Source organism: Sceloporus undulatus, chromosome 1 (assembly GCF_019175285.1).
Source record: "Sceloporus undulatus isolate JIND9_A2432 ecotype Alabama chromosome 1, SceUnd_v1.1, whole genome shotgun sequence".
In the NCBI taxonomy this organism is placed as follows: domain Eukaryota; kingdom Metazoa; phylum Chordata; class Lepidosauria; order Squamata; family Phrynosomatidae; genus Sceloporus; species Sceloporus undulatus.
Genome location: NC_056522.1, coordinates 21,711,560 through 21,729,630, shown reverse-complemented (window position 1 = coordinate 21,729,630; position 18,071 = coordinate 21,711,560). Strand labels below are relative to the sequence as shown.

The 18,071-nt window shown below is 42.3% G+C and overlaps 1 protein-coding gene across 1 annotated transcript in view; it reads right to left on the bottom strand.

Annotated features, from left to right (window-relative positions):
• The window catches only part of ARHGEF33 (Rho guanine nucleotide exchange factor 33), a 57,350-nt gene that overhangs the window by 4,066 nt on the left and 35,213 nt on the right, over positions 1-18,071 (bottom strand). The window contains exons 9-14 of the mRNA XM_042447937.1: positions 17,067-17,199; positions 15,568-15,651; positions 14,436-14,519; positions 8,845-8,993; positions 3,528-3,692; positions 1,294-2,059 (exon numbers count right to left, since the gene is read on the bottom strand). Of these exons, the coding sequence (XP_042303871.1) occupies positions 1,294-2,059; positions 3,528-3,692; positions 8,845-8,993; positions 14,436-14,519; positions 15,568-15,651; positions 17,067-17,199 (1,381 nt within the window). The remainder of the gene's footprint in view (positions 1-1,293; positions 2,060-3,527; positions 3,693-8,844; positions 8,994-14,435; positions 14,520-15,567; positions 15,652-17,066; positions 17,200-18,071) is intronic.

Sequence of the window (18,071 nt, the reverse complement as noted above, 5' to 3'; positions counted from 1 at the left end):
AGAGACTTTAAGACATGCCCAAAGGCACATATTTCTGGCCCACAACCCTCATAAGTTGAACAGGTGGAAACATGGGAGAGGGTCTTCTCAGTGGTTGCTCCCATGCTCTGTAATTTCCTTTCTAGAGAGGCCATGCTGGTGCCCTCTTTGCTATTTGTCGGTAACCTTGTGAAGATAGATTTTTTTATATATATGATTTTGTTTCTACAAGCCCTTGAAAATTAATTGCTAATGGTGAAAGGACAGCCAGTATTATGCTATATTGTCTATATATGTTTTATTTTCATTGTGATGGCTGAATCTTGGTAAGATTTAAGTATGGGTAAACACTAGTTATGGTGCCACACAGTGAATCCTGGAGTGGTCTGCCCAAGCCCTACCTACTGGGAAGCAGCCACTCCGAATGATGGGGGTCATTTCCCCTGTCAGTCGGGAGGCAACTGACTACCATTTCCACCCCCTCCTGTGCGCAATCTCTGGAACAACAGGCAGAAGCAGGACCCCATATCAATTCTCTCTTCCACCAGAGATTACTCATGCAAGGGGGCATGAGTGATCTCTAGTGGAAGGTAAGGTACATTAAGTGGGAACGTGAGTCAGCTGCTCCCCAACTGATAGGTGAATAGACCCCCCACATCAATTGCAGTGGTTCCTTCCTGATAAGTGGGGATTGGGAGGGACTGGTGTGGGATTTGTTTTTGTGTGCCTTCAAGTTGGTTCCAGCTTACGGTGACGCTAAAGTGATCCCATAATGGGATTTTCTTTGTTTATTCAGAGGAGGGTTGCCATTGCCTTCCCTTGAGGCTAAGAGTGCGCGACTTGCCTAAAGTCATCCAGTGGGCTTCATGACCGAGCCAGAAACCGAACCCTGGTCTTCAGAATCATAGTCCAGCACTGAAACCACTACTCCACACTGGCTCTCTTTTCCAAGATTTACACACATGTAAATCCCATACAGGATTCCAGCCAGCTGATAGTTTCATAATATTTTAAGTTTTATATGATGTGAACTTTTATTTTGTTAATGCCATTCTACTGCAGATGCGGAATAGTTCTGGCCCTGAATACTGCCTAGATGGGAGTACCTGGCAAGAAAATGTATAGAAAGAAGTTCAAGATGGAGCTCAAAACGGGATGTAAGTGTAACCAACGACAGACAAGGATCTAGGGGCACTGTTCCAGGACAGCCCTCATCCCTCCCTTTTTTTTTTAAACTCAGAGTGGGTGCCCGGCTTACGTGTTTCTCAGACCCTGCTGGGAAGTGGGTTTGCCCTTGCTTTTCGCTCTCCTTACTTCCACAAAACTCTGCTTTTCACCTCCTCCTCGTTGTGGAGGGAAGTAGTTCCGCTGGGAGCTCCTGGGGACAGCAGAGGCTCCATGGGTTTGGAAACCCCTCTCCTGCTTGTTTGGCAACCGACTCCCACTGCTGCTCCGCGTGCTATAGAGCCTGGTGCTGACGCCATCAGACCCGCTGCGGGGAAACTCCTTCAAGGACCGGCTCAACTGTTTGCCTTTGCTCCGAAAAAGCTCCCGCTTATAAGTGCTGCTGCTGCTGTTGGCTGGAGCTCCGCTCTTGGGCAGTGGCTGTAAAGTGTGCTCTGTCCTTTCTGGCTCTGTGGTGAAGTTCACAGGCCTCAAAAAACAGATGTCGATACTGGACTCAGAAGAAGCCGGAGAGCAGGGCTCAAAGACAGCCAGGTTTTGGAGAGGCTCTTCCTGGTAAGGGCCACCCATGGCATAGGTCTCCCCTATGTATTCAAAGTCTTCATAGTCAGGCGTGAAACCTGCACTGTGGTGAAGAAGCTCCGATGTTGAGGCTCTCCGAGATCGCTCAGGGTTTCTTTTCATGTCAGGAGGAGGAGCATTGTATTCCATATCTGGGAGGCCCTGCAGAGAGGCCGCAAGTGTTTTCAGGTCCTGATCGCTGAACTGAGATGAAGTCAGGGTGCTCTCAGGCCTCTCATGCTGCCTTCCGTCACTTTCCCACTCACCTGATGGCATTCCCTGCATGGTCTCCACTCCTTGTTGTTGACTCTTCTTCATGTGTGACATCAAGTGCCTTCAAAGGAAGAGGGCACAGGAGACCAAATTAAACATTAGGATAAGTGAGATAGACAAAGGGTAACCTCAGTATGCCATCTGAGATAACAGCTTACTAATTACGTGGGATTGTCTTTTACCTTCACGAAATCAAGTTCCACTTACAAATACTTGTATCTACCAACTGAGCCCTGTAATTTTAATCTTAATGGTGTGTTGTTGTTTGTAACATTTATTAATAACTCTATATAGCTAATGGTTTTCACAGCAATATCCAATAAGAAACTGAGAAAATCTGGCCAGAAGGAAGAGGTGCCAGCCTGCAAGACATTATCCCTCCAAACCATCTGAACAAAAACAGCAAAATGGAGGCCTATAACTAGCACCTTCAATTTTTTTCTCCTGAATGGTTTTTAACACCTTGCCTGATAAAGAAGCCAGTTGAGCTTTGAAAGCAATGTGTTTCTTCTTCGTGGTCTCTGCGAATCATACAAATAGGTTTTACTGCGCCTGCGCAGTGCTGCTCGGAACCTACTGGAATCACTGGGCAGAGTTTACTCTGCAACATTTTGAAACTTTTTGGCGGTAACTCCGCCCACCCGTTATAAGGCCCCTGCCTTCCCGCTCTTTTCCCCAGTTCCTTTTTTCCGAGCTGCTTCAGGGAACTTTCGCTTGCTTTGCTTGCTTGGAATCACTTTCGCTTTTTGACCTCGGACTGTATCTTGACCATTCTTTGTCTCCCGCCCCTGGTAACTTCGGACTTTAAAAAGGTATCACTGTTTGGTGGATTTTTGATGTTACTGGATTTGCTATATGGCCAACACAGCTACCACTGAATGTTTTTTAAAAGAAAATCTGTGTGTATCAAATAATAATAATAAAACATTTTACAACAGCAGCAAATTAAAAGAGCAGAGATGTAGAAAGATCTTGTAGCACCTTTGAGACTAACTAGAAGAAAGAAGTTGGCAGCATGACATTTCTTAGACTTAAGTCTATTTCGTCAGATGCATTTGGATCCAAATACATCTGAGGAAGTAGACTTAAGTCTACAAAAGTTCATGCTCCAAATTCTTTCTTCCAATTCCTTCAAAGGTGCTACAAGATCTTTCTACATACTGATTCTACAGATAAAGGGGCAAAACAGATGGACCTGAAAAAGAGAAAGATTGGGGCCACAGCAACCACACACCATGGCCCCAATCTGGCCGCTTCCACTCCAAATAGGACAGAAAAAGTTTGCTTCTATTTGGGGTGGAAAAAACCCGCCTTTTCCACCATGGTGGAGGTTTTCGGGAGACTTTTGCAGCGCAGCCTGTGTAAACACCACACCACCAAAACACTGTGAAGCTGCCACATGTCTGGTCAGCCATGAGGTCTACTCTAGTTGGGAGCAGCCAACAGGATTGTAGCCATTGTTTAAAATAATAATAATATGCTATGTTGAATATTGTTCAGCTGTAGTCGTATGACAATATTGTACTCACATAGCTGTACTTCCAGAACCAGGTGCTGATGGGAACAGTTGCATTGCCTCTTCAGAGTGGATCCCACTGTCACGGATGGAAGTTGCACTTAATGTTGGAGATGCGTCTTGGCCGGTGCTGGCACACTGAGACGCTAAACCTTTATATAATTTTATGAAGGAAGACCTAGTCAAAAGTAGATGTAAATGCAGTAAAACTTTTAGTTAAATAATCAGGCAGGTATCAAATTTTAAAAATAGCAGTATGTTATTCGCACACTGATTTAATTGACAGAGAATTTCATTTCAGGATGGCTTCCACCATGACAGCTATTCTACAATTTCACACAAGTCTAAAAAATGCCACAAATGTGTTTTGGAGCACAGAATTGTGACTAATTAACAAATATTTAACTCTTGCAGCTGTGAAGATATGTTTGAAATTCAAAAAAGTGAAGTATTAGCTCATTCAAGACGACATGCTGTATACCCAAATCAAAATCAAACTACACAATTATACCATCTATTTTCTTGTAATACACAGGGGACCCAGGTGATGTCATTAAGAGTGGTGCATTAAACACCAATCACCATAGCTCACACACCTTGTCACTCAAATATATACAGAAAGAGAGAGATATATACAGAATATATACAGAAAGAGAGAAATATATATAGAAAGGGAGGGGGAGAATATATTATCCTGTCTGGAAATTAAGACAGAAATTGTATGTAAGAGTCTGTTCACAGAGCAGTATTGAACGAGGAGATTATTCCTTCTCACTTATGTAGGCAGATGGGACAAAGAATATTCAGTATACCCTACTTGCTTCTAGCCAGAAGAGTAGAAGGTGAACACTGGCATAATTGGTGGGAGGGAAGGAAGAAGTTAAGTAAAAACACAGACAAACCCCAGAGAGTCTTTACAAATTGCAGCAAAAATCCATTAATCTTTGCAAATGTTAACAAGCTGCTGCTCTACTAACTGAGCTAAAGATTTGCACACAGCCCTTTCCTTTTGGCTGGAGCTCAGCCCACAAAAGTGGAGAATTTGCACCCTCATCTCCCACCTGGAGATCACCATGAAAACTGCAGACTAAGGAGCAGGCCCTGATAGCTGGCAACCCTAGCTGACAGGTAGCCGAGGGGGCCACTGAAACCATTTTAAAAGGCAAATCATGAGCTAAAGCTGGCAAACCTGCAATTAACTTTTTCCCTAAAAAAAAATGTCAAAAATCCTAGGTAGCATTCTGCATTTTTATCATGCTGGTAAATATAGAGTTAGTACACACACAGGCTTAGCCACACTGTACAAAGACTGTGTTTGAGAGTCTCTGTTAGCATTTCCTGGTCGAGGCTAATATCAAGGCTTCTACCCGGATCCCTCCCGGGGGTGGCGGACCTATTCGGATGGTCCACCCTCAAAGGCTGATGGAACCCAAAAGGTTCCAAGAAGCCCTAGAGGGGTTTATGGTTGGAACTGATGGCGATTCTGTTGATGCCCTGACTAACATCTGGGATATTGATCTCTCCAGGGCTATATACAGTATCGCTCCCTAGCATCCTCTCAGACCTGCTTCCAAAAAACGGCCTTGGTATATGGAAGATCTTCGGGCCAGGAAGCGGGTTTTGCGACGACTAGAGTGCAAATGGCGGAGACATCAAGCCTTAGCCGACAAGACACACCTGGACTCTCTTTTGAAGGACTACGGAGTGGCGATAATCACAGCGAAGAACTCGTTCTTTTCTGCGTGTATCGCGTCCGCGGAGTCGCGTCCGGCAGAGCTGTTCAGGGTAGTGAGGGAGCTTACTCAACTCCCTCCTTCCCTGAACCCTATTTTGGAACCATCGAAAGCCTGCTGCGACGAGTTTAACAACTTCTTCGCGGATAAAATCTCTCCGATAAGGGTTGATCTCGACTCCATTATTAGTTCAGAATCTAGAGTAGAGGTGTCCAGAGCCTCCGTGGACTTAGTTAAACTGGATCACTTTGAGTCTGTTTGTACTGAGGATGTGGACAAGATTCTTCGAAGTGTTAGGAAGACGACTTGCTCTCTCGATCCCTGTCCTTCATGGCTGACAGCTCAAGGGGGAACGGTTGTGACTAATATGTTGCACCATATTATCAATACATCCTTCAGGGATGGGCAGTTTCCATCAACTTTGAAGACGGCCATTGTTAAACCTTTGTTGAAAAAGCCCTCCCTTGACCCCTTAATTCGGAACAATTATCGGCCTGTCTCGCTGCTGCCATTTTTGGGGAAGGTGATCGAGAGGGCAGTTGCCTTTCAGCTTCAAGGGATCTTGGATGAGATGGATTATCTGGACCCATTTCAAACCGGCTTCCAGGCGGGCTATGGAGTTGAGACTGCTATGGTCACCTTAGTTGATGATCTCCGTCTGGGTATGGACAGAGGGAGCGTGTCCCTGTTAGTGCTCTTGGACATCTCAGCGGCCTTTGATACCATCGACCATGGTATCCTTCTGAGTCGCTTGAGGGAGTTGGGTATCGGGGGCTCTGCTTTGCAGTGGTTCCGTTCCTACCTCTCGGGCAGATTCCAGATGGTGGAGCTGGGGGACTGTCACTCCGATAGGAGGGCCCTGACATCTGGGGTCCCTCAGGGAGCGATTTTATCCCCTATGCTATTTAACATTTACATGAAGCCGCTGGGAAAGATCATTGTTCCACCTGTCCTAAATGGGGTCACGCTCCCTGTGAAGGACACTGTTCGCAGTTTGGGGGTGCTTCTGGACTCGTCGCTTCACCTTACTGCTCACGTGGATGCGACGGTCAGGAGCACCTGCTATCAGCTTCGGCTGATATGCCAACTGCGACCCTTCCTTGGCCGGGGGGACCTTGAAACCGTTGTACATGCTCTGGTAACCTCTCGATTAGATTTCTGTAATGCGCTTTACATGGGGCAACCCTTGTACCAAACCCGGAAGCTTCAATTAGTGCAGAATATGGCTGCTCGGCTGGTTACTGGATGTTCCAGGGTCAGCCATATAACACCAGTCCTAAAAGATCTCCATTGGCTGCCTATTTGCTTCCGGACCGAATACAAGGTGTTGGTTATCACCTATAAAGCCCGAAATGGCTTGGTCCCAGGGTACTTGGAGGACCGCCTCTCCCCATACAATCCGCCCCGCACTCTCAGGTCGGGTGAAAGACATCTTTTAAGAGTTCCAGACGCTCGATATGTATCAGCTCAGAGGGCTTTCTCTATTTCAGCCCCTCAGCTCTGGAACTCCCTCCCCAATGAGCTCCGTACTTCCACCTCCCTCGATGCTTTCAAGAAGAACTTGAAGACTTTTTTGTTCCGCCAGGCTTTCCTCCCGTGAGCCTTGTGGTCATTCTCTTCCCCTTGGCAATGTTTTTGTGTACTTCATTCTACACAGACACTTGTATAGGGTGTTGTTAGTTTTTACTGTTCTTAATTGTTAACTTTGTATTATTGTCATGCTGATGTTTTGATTGTCTTACTCTTTGATGTACACCGCTGTGATCACTGGAATAGCGGTATAGAAATAAATTATTATTATTATTATTATTATTATTATTATTATATTATTTATCTGGACAAACTCCTGAACTAGGAGCAAACTGAGACAGCTATAGAATAAATTCTATCCAGTCAAGCCTAACAAACTCCAATTAGGATTGACAAAAAGTTTGAGAGGGAGCCCTCTGCCAGCACCCCTAAACTTTATCAGACTGGGTCAGATGAAGAAGGGATTGTCTCCAAGGCCCCATCACTGACATGATGTTGGTGGCAGGACCCAGAGGAGACACTAAAGTAGGTAATGGCAACTATAGCTGCATAGAATCATAGAGCTGGAAGAGAGGCCATAAGGGGCATTGCATTGTCTTTCTTAGTTGCCGCATCACATTGCTGGCTTATGTTCAGCTTGTGGTCCCCTAAAACCCATAGATCCATTTTGCGTGTACTGCCATCAAGCCAGGTGTGACCCATCCTATATTTATACATTTCATTTTTATCATTATTATTATTAACCTTTATTTATAAAGTGCTGTAAATGTACACAGCGCTGTACATACAATCTTTTACTCAGACGGTTCCCTGCCCTTAGGCTTACAATCTAAAAAGACACGACACAAAAGGAGAAGGGAGTGGTGGTGGGGAAGGGGATGAGGTCCAGCAGATCTTCTTCACCTCCGAGGCCTGGACCAAGGCAGATGGACTGGAGGGAGGACTTGGGTTCTTAATGGAAGGTTAATCTTCTTCCAGGCAGGCCTGGTGGAGCTAGCCTGCCTCTCTCTCCCTCAAGATGGTGACTGAAGGGAGGGCTTGTTTTTTTTACTGCCCAAGTGTTTTACATTTTCCCTGTTGAGATACATTTTGTTAGTTTTGGCCTAGCTTTCTAATCTGGTAAGGTAATTTTGAATTTTGATCCTGTCCTCTGGAGTATAAATTAACCCTCCTAATTTAGTGTAATCTGCAAAACTGATGTTAAAAAAAAGTAAAGGTAAATTTTCCTCTTGAGAAGATTGTCTAGTCATGTCCAATGGTAGGGGGCAGTGCTCACCTCCATTTCTAAGTTGAAGAACCAGCATTGTCTGAAGACAACTCCATGATCGTGTGGCCAGCATTACTGCACAGAACGCTGTTACCTTCCCACCGAAGTGGTACCTATTTATCAACTTGCAGTTTTACACACTTTCAAACTGCTAGGTTGGCAGCAGCTGGGACTAGTGATGTGATGGGAGCTCACCCTTTGCCCTCTTTTCCGTCATCCAAGTCATTGATAAAGATGTTGAATAACACTGGGCCCAGGACAGAGCCCTGTGGGACCCCACTGGTCACTTCTCTCCAGGATGAAAAGGAGCCATTATTGAGCACCCTTTGGGTTCGGCCAGTCAACCAATTACAAATCCATGTAACAGTTACCTTGTCTTGCCCATATTTTATTAAAATAGTCTTGTCCTTCTCTGCACAGGACCAGGCTATAATAAAAAAACAAACAAACACTGAAAAGGGTACATCTGGAATCAATAGCGGTGGATCCTGATGCTTACCCCATCATTGTTGGGTGCCAATGATGGGCCCAATTTCTGTGGCCACTTCTATCATGTAAACAGATAACTATTCCTGCTCTCAGAATTGCTCAAACAACCAACAGAACATCACAATCAGAGTGTTAGTTTGGGGAAACTTAGTTTTAGTTCATATCAACCACTGTAACAGTCATAATTTTCTGTGTAGCCTAACTCACAGGGTTGTTGTGAAGGTGAGGGGAAGATGTGTGCACCATTCCATGAAGGAAGATCTTTTAAAAGTGAGCATGAGGAGGAGGCTGTCTTGCAGCAATAGACTTACTTTCTCAGTTTCTTTCGTTTCTGTATCAGGAGATCTTCATTGCACTGGAAAAGGAGGCTGTAGTGTGAGATGAAAACTCGCAGGCGCTGAACGCAAACAAGGAGAAGGTAGTAATCTGGGTGTTCCTGTTCTGTGTACTTCAAGATATTCTAAGGTAAAAGAAAGACAGCTGTGTTGAATTATATCCCTACTCCATTAGGTTAAAAACAATGTGAAAGGCCACACATGATTTTAAAATAATGCAAATATTTATCTTTGTTTGAGAAGGCCTGGGGTTCAGTGGATGAACACACGTTTTACGTGTAACTCCCAGAATCTCAAAGTCAGTCTTAGAGACATGAAATTTTGGAGCCTTACCCCCCCCCCCGTTTTCTCCCAGCAGGAAAAATTAGAAATATTCAGAGGGGTGGGATTATATATATATATATATATATATATATATATATATATATAATTTGTTTTATTTATATACCGCTATTCCAAAGATCATAGCGGTGAACAGCAAGTAAGCTAATTAGCAAGTAAGCTAATTTGCCCCCAACAGTCTGGGTACTCATTTTAGCGACCTCGGAAGGATGCAAGCCTGAGTCGAGCTTGGGCCCTTTGCTGGTCTTGAACTCGCAACCTTGTGGTTTCGAGTGAATGGCTGCAGTACAGGCATTTAACCACACACACCTACATAATGAATGTCATTTTGCTATTTTAGGAACATTAATTATATATATATATATATATATATATATATACATACACACACACAGTATATACATACACACACAGTAAAATTTGCATAAAATTGTCATGCTTGATATATTAATAGTGCAGTTTATTCAGAATATGATTACACATTGAACTTTGTGAAGAAAGTTATTATTATTAATAATAATATTATTTTGCTATATAGGGAGCTACAGATTGAGTATTTCTTATACTTTTGGACTCTTATACTTGGGACCAGACGTGTTTTGTTTGGATTTTGGAATATTTGCATGTACAGAATGAGATATCTTGGAGATGGGAACCGAGACTAAATATGGAATTCATTTATGTTTTGTATATAACTTATACATGTAGCCTGAAAGTAATTTTATACAACATTTTTAATAATTTTGTGCATGAAATTATGTTTGTGTACACTGAACCATCAGAAGGTAGAAGTGTCACTATCTAAGTGATCCATATAAACCTTTTGGATTTTGGAGTGTTTTGGATTTCAGATTTTCAGAGTTGGGATGGTTAACCTGTACAAGGTCCTGAACTATTAGGAATACCTAAACTATACAGAACCTCTTCAGTTTTGCTAGTTTCTGGAGCAGGCAAAAAGAAAACCAATACATCAACATTAGTAAAACATAAAATTATTTTGTGTCCATTTGATACCCATAATGTCAGGAAGACATAATTAATTTAAATAAAATTAACTGAGAAAGGGAAACCAAGACCAGGGATTATATTAACCTCATACAGTACTGGAAAGTCTTGCTTTTACATAGTTTTTAAAAATAATTTGGGGGTAATAAATATTTAAATATTTTGCATTAAATATTTTATTCACCATTTTGCATGAACATTTTCCATCATCCATCCCCCCCATCTTTCCAAACAAAAATGATAAATAATATGTTTGTCCCCTTATTTTTTCCAGTTTTTCCCCAATCCCTCACATGTAGTTAGGCTGAATAACACTCCTTTCTGGAATCCTGGAGTGCTGCCAGTTTGTGTAGACAACAATCGTCTGATTTTGGTACAAAGTGGTTCCCTGGGTTCTTCAGTGAACTACACGCTGGGCCTTGAATGATTTAAACTGTTATCAAAATTGTCCATTATAGGGTATATTTATTTCTATATGCAGTAATGTCAAGTCATTTATGACAATGTTTAACATGTGATCCTGCCTCTAAATATAGCATGTTAAAAATAGTACCTATTTTCAGGATTTAAACTGTGACACTCAATTCAGGCATCACATGAAGGGAGGGCAAAAGATAGATCTAGAGAGACCTATTTCTCTGTGATTTACAGTTTCCAAGCACAATTCAAAATGATGGTTATGATCCACAAAGCCCTATGTGGCCTGTTCCAGGTTGTCTGAAGGACTATATCTCCCTATTTAACACAATTTGTGTCTTGAAATCTTTTGGAGAAGCCCTTTTCTCTGTTCAACTACTCTTACAGGTATATCTGTGAGGGGTATGAGAAAGGGCCTTATTGGTGGCTGGTCCCAAGGTCTGGAACTCCTCCCTAGAGAGATTGGATGGGCACCTTCCTTGCAATCCTTTCATAGACAGCTGTATATCTTTTTGCTTTGGTAGACCTTTGAGGGCTGACTTCTCAAGGGGGAAACACTTTTTATTGTTTAAGTTTGTTGCTCTTTTTTTAATGGTCTGTTCATAACTGATTTTAATTTTATAGACAGTTTAATTATATTTTTTAACATTTATAGATGTAAATTTTTAGCTATATACATTTAACTTTTGTAAGCTACCTTGAGTGGAGGAAAAGTGCAATATACACAAATATTGTTATTATTATATTACCACAAAATCCTGAAGTTCAGGTTAACCAATACAGTGGTACCTCGGGTTACGAAATTAATTCGTTCCGCCGCCGCTTTCGTAACCCGAAAAGCCTTCGCAAGCCGAAAACCCATAGGCGCTAATGGGGAAAAGCCGCGATTTCGTGTGAAATAGCGCCGAAAAGCACCAAAAAATTTTTCGTAACCCGAAAAAACGTTCGTAAGCCGGAACAGTTTTTTTGAATGGATTTTTTTCGTAACCCGGAAATTTCGTAAGGCGGCGCATTCGTATCCCGGGGTACCACTGTATAGGTTTTTTTTTAATGCAGAAATAATACAATGCAATGTAATGTAAAACACACTCTTTGGCTAGAATTCTTTAATTCTAAGTAGTATGTCTTTTGCACTAGGCTCTGTTAATGGGCTTTTAGAAACAAAAACCTTCTAAGGCCTGCTGCGACCAATTTAATAACTTCTTCGTGGATAAAACCTCTCGGATAAGCGAAGGTCTGAACGCCAACATTCAAGCAGAACCTAGAGTAGAGGCATCCAGAGCCTCCGTGGACTCCATTAAACTGGATCGGTTTGAGTTGGTAAGTACCGATGATGTGGACAAGATCCTCGGAAGCGTTCGGAAGACAACTTGCTCTCTCGATCCCTGTCCCTCATGGCTAGCGGCCCAGGGGGGACCGGCGGTAACTTTATTGCTACGCCGGATTATTAACACATCTTTGAGGGAAGGGCAATTTCCATCTGAACTAAAATTGGCCATTGTAAAACCTTTATTAAAAAAAGCCCTCCCTCGACCCCCTGGTACATAACAATTATCGGCCAGTTTCGCTGCTGCCATTTTTGGGGAAGGTGATCGAGAGGGCGGTTGCAATCCAGCTTCAGGCGGTCTTGGATGAAACGGATTATCTGGACCCATTTCAAACTGGCTTCCGGGCAGGTTACGGGGTTGAGACGGCCATGGTCGCCTTGGTCGATGATCTCCGTCTGGGCATCGACAGGGGAAGCGTGTCCCTGTTGGTGCTCTTGGACATCTCAGCGGCTTTCGATACCATAGACCATGGTATCCTTCTGGGACGCCTGGCAGAGGTGGGAATCGGGGGCACTGCGCTCCAGTGGTTCCGGTCCTACCTCTCTGGGAGGTCCCAGATGGTGCAGCTGGGAGACGTGTGCTCCGATGAGAGGGCCCTTATAACTTGGGTCCCTCAAGGAGCCATTCTGTCTCCCATGCTATTTAACATTTACATGAAACCGCTGGGAGAGATCATCCGGAGACATGGGGCGCGGAGTTATCAATACGCTGATGACACCCAAATAATTTTCTCTATGTCTCCGACTGATGCAGTGACCGGGGATGGTGTCTCTCCTCTCGTGGCCTGTCTGGAGTCAGTAATGGGCTGGATGAGGGAAAACCGACTCAAGCTGAATCCAGAGAAAACGGAGGTACTTGTGATAGGTTCCCCTGGTCCAGGAATGGTGGTAGTTCCACCTGTCCTGAACGGGGTCACGCTCCCTGTGAAGGACTCTGTGCGCAGTCTGGGGGTGCTTCTTGACTCGTCGCTTCACCTGACTGCTCAGGTGAATGCGACGGTCAAGAACACCTGTTATCAGCTTCGACTTATTCGCCAGCTGCGCCCATACCTGGCCCAGAGAGACCTTGAAACGGTAGTACATGCTCTGGTAACCTCGAGATTGGATTTCTGCAACGCACTCTACATGGGGCAACCCTTATACCAAACCCGGAAGCTACAAATGGTACAGAATATGGCAGCCAGGCTGGTCACTGGAACTTCCAGGGCCAGCCATATTACACCGGTGCTTAAAGATCTGCATTGGCTGCCTATTCGCTTCCGGGCACAATATAAGGTGTTGGTGATGACCTATAAAGCCCTAAATGGCTTGGGCCCAGGATACCTGAAGGACCGCCTCTCCCCGTACATTCCGTCCCGCACCCTCAGAATATCTGGGCAGCAACTACTTAAGGTGCCAGGGGCTAGGTTGACCTCCACCGCGAGGAAGACATTTTCCATCGCCGCCCCGGCCCTTTGGAACACGCTGCCCACAGAGCTCCGCTCGGCCACCTCCCTGGCCCAATTTAGAAAGGACCTAAAAACCTTTCTATTTCAGCTTGCATTCCCCGATCAAAGTCCAGTGGGCCTCCCTTCCTCTTCTGTGGCAAAGAGGACTGGCTAACGGGGGTTTTATTCTGTTTGTGTGTAATTGTTTTTAACCCTGATGTATATGTTGTTTGATGTTTTGCTGTCAACCGCCCTGATCTATGGAAGGGCGGTATAAAAATAAAAATTTTATTTATTTATTTATTAATATTCAGATATAACACCAGTTGTTCTGATTAAGACCAAGTACATTTGCCAGTGAAATTCGTGCAGGACACACGGGCAGCAATGATAGCTCTATGCTATTTTAATGTTGTAAGCCACCCCGATTGCATTGCGCAGAGGGGCGGGATAAAAATAAATTTTATTATTAATTTGTATTAATACTCCTGGAGCTCAAATCCCATGCATATTCACCATATCACTCTGAACACATCCAGTTTCATATGATTTTGAAAACTAAGTAGGTTGAGCCTGGTTACTACTGAGATGGAGGAACACCAAGAGGTATCAGCTAGGAAAAGAAATTCTGTCTGAAAAACCCCAGATAACTGGTACCAATCAGAGTTAACAAAACTAGACTAGATGGACCAATAGTGTAACACTGTACAAGGTAACTACCTGTGTAGATGTAAGTTCCATCAAGTTGTATGGGAACTGCTCCCAAATCAATATGCAAAAGGTTGCAGACTCCTCACCTCATGAATAATTTGGGCATTGCTTTTAGTATGATTACCTATGAAGATCTGTGACATACTGTTTCTTAGCATCTAACATTTATAGCAGGGGTGTTCTTTGACTCTAACTCTCATTACCCTTGCTCAAAGGGTATGCTGGTGGAAGTTAAAAGTCCAACATTTTAAGGGTCACAGTGTGTCCATCCCTGACTTAGAAACAGGGCAGTGGTCATGATTAAAACCACCTTGACCAGGATCAAATGTATAATTCACCTGCAAATGAAGAAGGTATTCAGGAATACGCTGGACGATATGAAAGAAGAATATATAGAGGTCAGACTTTATTTCATCCTCAATCTGTTGGTGATAAAAGGGAAAAAACATGATTTTAGATTACTTATAGTAAAACACAGAAGGGAAGAACTTTGTATTGTTGTGACCAAAATGATGGTCAGGCACGCACTACGTTTTATTTAGAAGGATGGTCTGTAAAGATCAAATTTGAATATACATAAAAATGAGCATATAATGTAAATTATATATAATGCATATGATGTAAATTAGAATGTAAATATATATTAGCATATAATGTAAATTAGCATGTAAATATATAGTGCGTTGGCACTTTATTGAAAGGAAGAATACTAAATAAGATAAAACAAACAAATAAATAACATGTATGTATTTGTAACCATTTTTTTCTTATTCTGCATTTTTGAACCGGAATTAGCAATAGGAAATGAGAACAAGGATACAAAAGCCTAGGCGTTCTTATGTTAATTAAGAATGTTTTCAAGGTTGTGTCCCTTGTGCAGTGGCGTCACTAAGGTTGGTGTCACCCAGTGCGGTAACTCATGGTGTCAACTTCAAGGATCATCTCGTCCAACCCCCTGCCATGCAGGGACACACAAACAAAACACTGCTAACAGATGGCCATCCAGCCTTCGTTTTAAAACTTCCAAAGAAGGAGATTCCACTACTCTCCAAGGGACTGTATTCCACTGTCGAACAACTTTTACTGTCAGGAAAGTCTTCCTAATGTGTGGAATCTCTTTTCCTGTAGCTTGCATCCATCGATCCGTGTCCTATTCTCTGGGGCAGCAGAAAACAAGATTGCTCTATCCTCAATATGAAATAGCTTCAGATATTTAAACAGGATTATCATAACCTTCTTAACCTTCTCTTCTTCAGGCTAAAAAGAAATATGATTAATGCCTTATATCTGTTTGTGCCCCTACAGCTGCCTGACCACTGAAATGAAAAGAACTAAAAAGAGAAACTGTTCAACTATCTTAATGGAGAAGCACCATATGGATCTGGAACAGAACCAACAGGAATAACATCTACTCAGATGCAATTACTATGCCGGTCAGGGAAGCAAAACACTTTACACAATGAAACTCACCTCTTTTAAAATCACTACATGAATCAGCGAAATGCACTCTGGCAGGTCTCTCAAGTAAGCCACGTAATAGTCCAAAAAATTATTCTGAAAAGCAAGTTAAAAGTGTTCCTTGAGAATCCCAATGTATTTGAATGACATTACTTGACTCTATTTGGTGAAGGAGTGGCAATTTAGCCAAGAGAGACATTTCAACTCAGAATTCTGTAGACAACTTGATGCCATTTTTAATATATATTTATATGTTTTAATCTATCTGTGTTTTTACTTGTTCTTTATTTTTATTTGGTAAGCCATCTTGAGACAAAGCTTTGGGTAAAAGGTAGGGAAAACAATACAATCCCATTTTTGTCAGGGAGCTGCAGGAGTGAGTTGGATTGTTCCTATAACTCATGTTATTATCTTTCTTATGTGATAGTGTACTCAGATTTTACTATCTCACTTAACAACATTGCTTTATCAGTCTGCCAAATAAAGCAGGCAAAACAGGAAAGATTGTGTGGATACTTTTATGCTCCACAGAGCCGTAAAACTGTCATCATAAAGATGGGAATATTTCAGATTGAATTTTGCCCATCTTCAATCCTAGCTATTTAAAAGCAACTATATGTTGGAGAGAGGGGCCCATTGTTTCTTTGAATCAAGAATTCCTTCTGCTAAAATGCTTAATGAAAAAAAAAAGGAAATGAAAAACGTTTTTAAAATACATGTGCAAGTCAATACAGAGCAATTTTTTCAACCACACTTTCAACATTCCTTCTAAACCTTCCCTTTCAGGTATCTAAAATATACTTTCTTCAAAAATACCCAGTGTATATGCTTTGATAAATTGGAATGGATCCAAACTTAGCCATCCTTGGAGTAAAATCACACAGTTGGAAGGGACCACAAGGGTCAGCTAGTCCAACCTCTTTCCCATGGAGAATACACAACTAAAGCTGAGATGGCCATCCAATTTTTGTTGAAAGACGTCCAAAAAGAAAGCGAGAGAGAATCCACTGTAACCATCTTCAGATCAAAATTTAATTATTAATAATAATAATAAAATTTTATTTATATCCCGCTCCTTCCCAAGATCAGGGCGGCTTACAACATGGGTTAAAACAATGGTGCCATAAACAATATAAAAAGATACAACCAGATACTGTACAACTACACAGGCTAACCATACAATCAATAAGAACAATCAATAAAACTAACAGAATTAAAAGCCCCTTAGCCCAACCTCTTGGCCACGAAAGAGGAGGGAGGCCCACAGGATTTTTAATCGGGGAATGCCTGTTGGAACAGGAAGGTTTTTAAGTCCTTCCTGAATTGGGCCAGGGTGGTAGTTGAGCGGAGATTTTAGACTGAAATCAGTCTAACTGATTTCAGTAGGATTCCTTTAAGTATTACTAAGCTTGGACCTAACCTATTTCAATGAACATCTGTGCTCCTCCGGAAAGAAATAAAAGTATGTAAAACATAAATATATGCTCTCATAATATATTCAACATGCATACCTCATCATTAGTCAGCTTGAGAAATAAGTCTCCCAGGATGCCTTGCCGGGGCCAGCTCAGGACCCTTTCCTGAAGAGCATGGAGTAAGTCTATGTGCTGCTGGACCAAATATCGCAAAGAGCTGGGGAAAAAACTGCAGGAAGAAAACAAAAAATAACATTTCACAGAACCGTCAACAAACATAGGATCTAATATACAGTAGGCCCTTGGTATCCACTGGGGTTTGGTTCCAGGATCCCCCAAGGATACCAAAATCCATGGATGCCTAAGTCCCATTAAATACAATGGCATATTAAAATGGTATCCCTTGTATAAAGTGGCTTTTTGGAGTTTATATATTTTTTGAATATTTTCAAGCTGTGGATACTTGAATCCGTGTATAAAGAATTTGTGGATACAGAGGACCAACTGTACAGCTATCAGTGCTAGCCAATGGTGAATCAGTTCAATGTACATAGGAATGAGTGTTCCAGCCACACCACAACCTGCTGACTTAGGCTGCATCTGCACTGCAAAAATAATCCAGTTTGACACCACTTTAACTGCCATGGCTCAATGGTATGAAATTCTGGGAATTATAGTTTTGTGAGACATTTAGCTTTCTTTGTCAGCAAGCTTTGGTACCATAACAAACTACAATTCCCAGAATTCCATAGCACTGAGCCATGGTAATTAAAGTAGTGTGAAACTGATTATTTCTACAGTATTGATGCAGCCTTACACTTAATGAGGATGTAAATCTGTGATAAAAGGCATAAGAGTTTATTAAGAACTAAATAGAAGCAGAGAAAATGAAGGGATAAGGAAAGTAGCCATTTTTTTTTACATAGGGGGTTGCCATAATTGTCCACTTTTACCAGGGACAAAATGTAGGACAAATTCAAGACCAAACTGTAGGGCAACTGCAGGACAAAACTCAGCTCAAAATGTAGGACATTTAAGGTCCACCATTTTTTCTTCAATGTCCTACATTTTGGGCTGAGTTTTGTCCTGCAGTTGTCCTAC